The sequence below is a fragment of the Limulus polyphemus genome, unplaced genomic scaffold, assembly GCF_000517525.1.
Source record: "Limulus polyphemus unplaced genomic scaffold, Limulus_polyphemus-2.1.2 Scaffold338, whole genome shotgun sequence".
NCBI lineage: Eukaryota > Metazoa > Arthropoda > Merostomata > Xiphosura > Limulidae > Limulus > Limulus polyphemus.
Window position 1 is genome coordinate 439,069 of NW_013665948.1, and position 7,683 is coordinate 446,751.

General features: G+C 30.3%; 1 protein-coding gene across 1 annotated transcript in view; it reads right to left on the reverse strand.

Annotated features, from left to right (window-relative positions):
* The window catches only part of LOC106457492 (chromodomain-helicase-DNA-binding protein 1-like), an 88,878-nt gene that overhangs the window by 35,624 nt on the left and 45,571 nt on the right, over nucleotides 1–7,683 (reverse strand). The window contains exons 16-20 of the mRNA XM_022383463.1: nucleotides 6,595–6,748; nucleotides 5,561–5,713; nucleotides 2,663–2,734; nucleotides 2,335–2,484; nucleotides 1,593–1,741 (exon numbers count right to left, since the gene is read on the reverse strand). Coding sequence (XP_022239171.1) covers nucleotides 1,593–1,741; nucleotides 2,335–2,484; nucleotides 2,663–2,734; nucleotides 5,561–5,713; nucleotides 6,595–6,748 — 678 coding nt within the window. The remainder of the gene's footprint in view (nucleotides 1–1,592; nucleotides 1,742–2,334; nucleotides 2,485–2,662; nucleotides 2,735–5,560; nucleotides 5,714–6,594; nucleotides 6,749–7,683) is intronic.

Genomic DNA, 7,683 nt, shown 5'->3' on the forward strand with positions numbered 1-7,683 from the left:
AAGTGTGTTGCCTTGGGTTAGACTCAACGAGCGTCTTCAGAGCATCAATATCAATTCCAACATATTGGCCCCTGCCATCACAGTTTTTAAGGCTAAAGTCACTTGAATGAAATTTGATGAACCATTGTTGACACTTATAAACGTTCAATACATTTCCATAAACTTAATTTGATATTCTTTGTGGCTACAGAGGCATTGTTACCCTTCTTCTATTCAAACAGCATTACATGCCAAATGTGCGTGTTGTCGTGTGCCATCACTGTAAAGGATTAGAGTATACTAAACTTTACATATTGTATAGGCTAGACTAACATGATGTTTAGGTGGTTTGTTTAACTATTATACGTGATATACGTTTTTTGGGGGGTGGTTAATGAAAGTGTTCCAAAATATGACATTAATTTCTTAATGACCTAATATTTCAATCTTACTATTTGTAAAAAGTAATTAATCACTATCAATATACAACAGCAATATATACATCAATTTACTTTAAACTAAGTAGTACAAATTAGGTTCCAATTTATTAAAATTTATCAGAATTATCAATATGTGGCCCACTGGTAAAGATGTAGTAAGAAAAGTTAGTGCACACAAAATACATCTAATGACAGTTCAGACGTTTCATTGAACAATAAGGTGATGTAATTGCAGTTATTATCACAGTAAAGTTAGCAAAGATAATAGAATAGCAAAGGATATTATTAATAGAATCTAAAAGGGAACAACACACATTAATCAGGGTGGGCCTAGAATGTGAAAAGAACATTCAGTATGTGAAAAGGACTCATTATGATAAATTAATTGTTATTCTTTTAAGTAATTGTAAAAGGAAATAATAAAAGATAAGTAATATTTTGTTCATTTGCCATTTTGGCTTATTACAGAATGGCATTAATATTCATCTCTGAAAGCATACATTACACACATTAGAAAAACGTGATTCACTGTATAAGAAATAAAAAAGCAGACTCATTAAGATAAAGGTATTCAATTAGTTGTTAACATTTGATATTTGTTGTTTATAGCCAATACATATGTTTTTGTATTGTTTCACATAAATCTATAGATATGAAACTTAAATGATCTATACCATCATATTTACTTCTTTACCTAAAATGAATGTCCTTTTCACACTCTAGGCCTACTGTGCATTAATCAAATTACCAAAAACAAAAATTACGACACAATCGACATCAACATTAAATCTGCCCTCCTGTATTACTCTGATAGAGTAATATTAGATGATAGAGAAGAATATGACAAGGCTGACAAACTTTCATACTTCATGCCTTTGGGAAATCTGTAGTATGCTGAACAAACAGAATGTCCAATATTTTTTATTGAAGAGAATTGGATAAACTAGAATGGATATTAGTATGTAGCCATGTAAAGAACTTTCTTTTTGAGATCTAATAAGTGAGAGATTTTGTTGAACAATAAAACATTATTTTGAAATATCAGAAGTGCATAGATAGAGTAAGAACAAATAATCATAGGAAGTTAAAATTAATACATCCTATTGCTGCATGAGACAATATCCCTTTCAAAATTTTCACATTCAATATCTATCTAGATGTCAAAATGCTCACTTGGTAGGTTTTGCACTTCGAGACAAGACCGTCCTGCCAGTGGTATCCATTCTTTGTATTACTAAGTGGTCCAGTACCATCTTTCTTTTGGCTCTCTCAATGATATCTTCCTCAACACTTCCCTTGGTCACAAGCCTGTAAATATTCACCTACATAGAAATAAAAATATATTTTTCTATCCTTTAATATAAACTTCTCCTACATAAATATATCCTATGTTTAAAGTCTAAGTACTGAGGAAAACTGTGGAACTTTGACCACTATTTTTACAATAACTGTATTTGTATTTATAGAAAAGCCACTTAGGTTATCTGCCATCATCTCTAACTTTGAACTACTGACCAGAGGAAAGGCAGCCAGTCACTGACACCATATCAACCACCACTCATGCTAAGGGATTGACTGTCACTTTCATAATGCACCCATAACATAAAGTGTAGGGAATATTTAGTGGCATCACACAGATTTGAATCTGGCATACTAAATCTGAAATCCAGAGCTCTACCAACCCCTTTACAATAATTAACTTTTGGATAATCCTTATGATATTCTAAGTAAGTATATTAGATGCAGTTAAGTTCTTGTTTTTTTTATCAAAGTTACATTACAAAGAATTTAGAATCTACACCACACACATACAGTATTTACATTAATGACACATACCGTGATACAACAGATGTGTCACGCATTATACAAGTGAAAAACCTAGTATGTATAGTATGCTTTGAAATGTCTCTATCACCTGTTTCTTCTGTCCAATTCTGTGGGCCCTAGCTTGGGCTTGAAGATCATTCTGGGGGTTCCAATCACTGTCAAATATGATAACAGTATCAGCTGTTGCCAAGTTGATGCCAAGTCCACCAGCCCTTGTTGACAGGATGAAACAAAAATCCTGGAGGAATGTTGAACAATTAAATAATTCAATGATTTTACTAGGAATTATTACTAGTGTTTTAACAAATATAGACCACATAATAACGACTGTTTTTGTGTTCAGTTTTTTTAAGGTTCACATTTGTCAAGTAATGGAAATGGAAAAAAGAAAATAAGCAAAGGGAAGGCAAAATTACCTGTGAATCTTCAGCATTGAAATGGTCCAGTGCTTGTCTTCTTTGTTCTCCTCGAATAGATCCATCTAGCCTCTACAGATATTAAAGTAAGACGAAAAAATATTTCCCATTTCATATACATTTAACTTCATATATACAGTCAAATAATACCATGCTACATTATACAAAGTTACCAAACTATTGTACACGGTTGTATATGTTATTTAAACCATGCTACATTATACAAAGTTACCAAACTATTGTACACGGTTGTATATGTCATTTAAACCATGCTACATTATACAAAGTTACCAAACTATTGTACACGGTTGTATATGTCATTTAAACCATGCTACATTATACAAAGTTACCAAACTATTGTACACGGTTGTATATGTCATTTAAACCATGCTACATTATACAAAGTTACCAAACTATTGTACACGGTTGTATATGTCATTTAAACCATGCTACATTATACAAAGTTACCAAACTATTGTACACGGTTGTATATGTCATTTAAACCATGCTACATTATACAAAGTTACCAAACTATTGTACACGGTTGTATATGTCATTTAAACCATGCTACATTATGCAAAGTTACCAAACTATTGTACACAGTTGTATATGTCATTCAATTATATATTACTGACTAAGTTCAATAGCCAAAAGCTTACATATATACTGTCTACTTGTATAGTAAAAAAACAACCCAATTTTAAGAAAATAACTCTACTATTTATCAAGAAAATATCTGGAAACTTTTAAGATAATGTGTGATAGTATTAATTACTAAAACAGTGCATTCACCAATTCTTAAAGTTCTAATAAAAATGAAAAGATATGTAGTCACTTTTCCAAACTCAGGATTTATCAATTTTTTCACAAGGCTTTCCTCTGTCATAAGTTCAGTCCCTAGTTCAACACTATTTAAGCAGTATGTCCTTAACTAACTACAATATTCGATGTACAGTATCTTGTAACATGTACTATAAAAATGAACAGTTCTATGCTCTAAGACTACTGAATGTTTTTTTCTGATAGATATACTTTTATTCTTAGCCAATTAAAAAAATAGTATGAACTTTATAGTAGCAGAGTATTAGTACTATTTTCAATGTTAAAAAAATGTTTATGTTTTCAAATTTGGTGTAAAAACTATTTTACCTTCATCTAAGCTTAAGTACATATTTTTGTAATTTTTATTTTAAGATGAAGTTCTTAGAACTTTGTGAATTATCAAAAACAAAATTACGGATGACCCCATTTAATTAGAGCAAGTGTATTATTTACATCTCTGTGGATCATTAAATATTGACCTTTCTCATCTAACCACATTAGGCAACTAGAAACTTTTATCGAATAACCTATTTCTTTTGAAAATCTGATAAGTTACCTTTAACTTGATTTTAATACTAAATATGACCTTTAGTAACAAAACATAAACTAAAACTTTCATTGCTGATAGTCCCCCATACTGGGATATTCTAGCCAAAAAAAAATGTCCTTTCAAAAGTTTACCAATTAAAAGAATTATTTTGTGATTTAGAGTCAGTACCAACAAAAAGAATATGGCGAACATATCACTAACAGTAAGGGTACATACATGACAAGACAATGAATTCTAATCAGAAGTGAAACATAAGAACTACATATATAATTATCTATTCTATTTAATGGGTTGATTTGTAGTTTTAATCTACATACATATGCCACAATTCCTATATTTTGGTATTTTCAAGAATCAAGTAGCTTTTTTCAAGGACCTTTTTTGAACAGAACAGACTCTTAAGCACATTTGAGAAAAGCTATTTCATCTGCAAGCTTCAAAACTATACTAGCAGCAGCTCTTAACAATGAAATCTGGAATTTAAAAGTCTCTTTATCATGATGCTTAAGTCATTTCATTTGGTAAGTACTTTAGATTTCATTTGCTACTATGCCTTTTGATTACTTACCATAACTATATGAATCCTTAAAAATATAACTGGGGACCTGCAATTCTGATTTAATATCCAATGAATTCTAGACTAAAATTTAACAAATATTTAATGATATACTCCTACAAAATGTTTGCAGTGCAGTCACTTTTATTCTTTGTCTTTTGCTACTTTGGACAAGTTGACTGTTTCACTTTTTTTGTTTTTCTAATACCCAAAACTAATTTGTTTGTTGCTTGTAAATGCTTCATTATTTATTACTTAATATTACAGTAAGTACTCTTTTAAAATTGAAATAAAACATATTTACTTTCATATATGTATTTTGTCTCAAAAACTAATTGTCACCAAGCAAACTAGTTATCTTCAAAAAATGAATATTCTAGAATATTTAAATTTAAATGTATACCACCTATAAAAACATAATGAAAGCATAGAAATGTATCAATTAGCACATTTTCACAAATTACTGTTGTAAGCTACATTTTCAATGTTTTAAATTAGATATATGTTGATGGTTTGGTTTATTGTGTTATTCTGTATGCACCTGGTTTATCACCTATGATAAAAAGAATGTGGCATGAAATAGAAAAGATGCATAAACATCCAATTGTTTGTGAATCTTTTTTTTTTATTATCAGGAGTGAAGAATGAGGTAGTTAATACTGTAGAATGTTTAGAAGGAGTAACTCAGATAAAATGAGAAGAACCATCTCCTTTGGACTTGCAGGTGTTTACTAGCTGAAGTTCATTCTTAAAAGATTAGCCACAATTTCATTATAAACTTTAAAACCAAATACACAATTAAAAACAGTAGAGACAAAGATGCCAAATTAAATACATGTCTCCTCATTATGCTTAGGATATTTGAAAAATTATTTACAAAATTACATTTATATAAAATATGTCAACCAGTGATACAAACAGTATTTATGTACGAACAGGGAGGAAGTTACTAGGAAAAAAAGTAACTAACCTGGAAAGTAAAATGTTTCAACTGTAAATAATCACTGATAATGTCCAACATTTGAACCATCTGTGAGAAGATCAAGACACGGTGACCTGTCTCTTTTAGACGACACAATAGTTTGTCTAGCAGGATCAGTTTTCCACTCCCACGGACTATGGTCTACATATGAAGAAAATGGGAATCATTTAACGAAACACAGAAATACAATATTGAATCTAGTACTATTACCTGCACATGAATCATGTGCAAGTAACTTTTTTTCCTTAAAAATGTAATGATACTTTCTACAGCCATAAAAAAACTAAAAGCTTTACTAAATGATGCAGAAGCCTTGGAAACTACTTTCTAAGGCCATTACAAAACTGAGTTTTAGTGAAAACTAATGATCATGATATGTTTCATATCTGACACTGCAAGTAGAAGAAAGTTATGATAACACATCTTTTAACTAACTTCCCCCCCTTTTTTAGCAGTGAAGTTTCAGAACTTGACAAGAAGAAAGACTTCAAAACTTAGATGTTTTCTTATGCAAATAACTGTGACAAATAGCTTTATTGGGTAGTGATTAAAAATTGACATCTGGATGACAATTAATGAAAAAAGTAGTCTCAATGTAATGAAAATTCTGTTGTCTCTTCACAAAAAGGCCTATATATATATATAAATATATACAAAATCAAAACACATACAAATTTACACCTATGAATACAAATAGCAATGCACTAAAATAATTAAGATTCTAGCATTTCTTCTCACCTTTATTTTTTCTACCAGTTTTGTGACTAAAGGGTCACTGTATATATATGTATAGAGAGAGAGAGATATGGATAAATAGACTGATCATGTCTCCTTTTTTTTTCTCTCACAAACTTTCAATTTCTCTATGGTATCAAAAACCGACACATAAGAACTATTATAGATTTTTAAATCTCTGTTATATGATAGACATTAAATGTTATTTCTCTAACATTACATATGGTTGCACTTTATTTATAATGTAGCTTTCTATAACAAAAATATTGTTACAGCTAGAAACTCACTTGTAAAATGTCTGCATTTCCCATGTTATCAGGAGGCCTAATTAGTGATGCATGGTTACAGCACTTCTTCAACTCCATTATGATATTTACAAAGCCAGCAACACTTCCTTTTAGACCCTTACTAAGTGCTCTGTAATTTTTTGTCAGGATCCACCTGAGAAAGCAATAGTCATTTCTAAGAAAATATTCTAGCAGTGATTTAAACATAGTGTAAAGCTCTGTTTTGGTTATAGTTGTTAGGAGCATTAAATAAGCAACATTTCAGCCTATCTGCAGAGTGCCCATAAAAGGAGAAACAAATGAAGTGTTTAATTTCGGATTTAGGGATTAAACATAGAATATAATCATGGCAAGCTAAATTTAGTCATACATAAATAGCAGGATTTCCAGAGTTTTTAAAATAAAAACAAGTTCTATGGGCTCTCAAAACACATCAAAAAAGAAGTCAATCCTTAATCGACTAACATTAAGCAATAGTGAAACGAAATTCCAGCAACTGTAAAAAGAGAAAACCCAAATCAGGTAAATATGTGGACTTGGCAACCCTTTTAAATAACCATTCATCACTGTTAGCTTTTCCTTTTGTATAATTCAAATTAAAATGCACTTAAGTTGCATTATCTTTGGTTATATTATTTGGCAATCAGTACAGCTGAAATTAAAACAAAAAACTAATTCATTACTCATTCAAAATGGCTGACAATAAAATTTTATATCATAGAAGAAACTAATTTTTATAAAAAATGCTTGGAAGACTTTTATGTGCTTGTAATTATGAAGGAAAATAATATTGTAGTAGAAAGCAGCCAAGCTTTCTATCTTTTATTATTAGTCTTCTGTTTTCTAAAAAGTTCAAAAATGTTTACGTTCAACTGTCACAACTTCAATGTTTAAACAAAGTCAATTATATATGTTTCATACTCGGTTATTCAAATCATTTGTTTATTCAGGCATTATATTGTCCTGTACACTTGTGGTATGCAACATTTCAGTATGCTAATGTGTATTTTTTGTTTTTGTTTTTGAATTTCGTGCAAAGCTATACAAGGGCTATCTGCGCTAACCGTCCCTAATTTAGCAGTGTAAGAC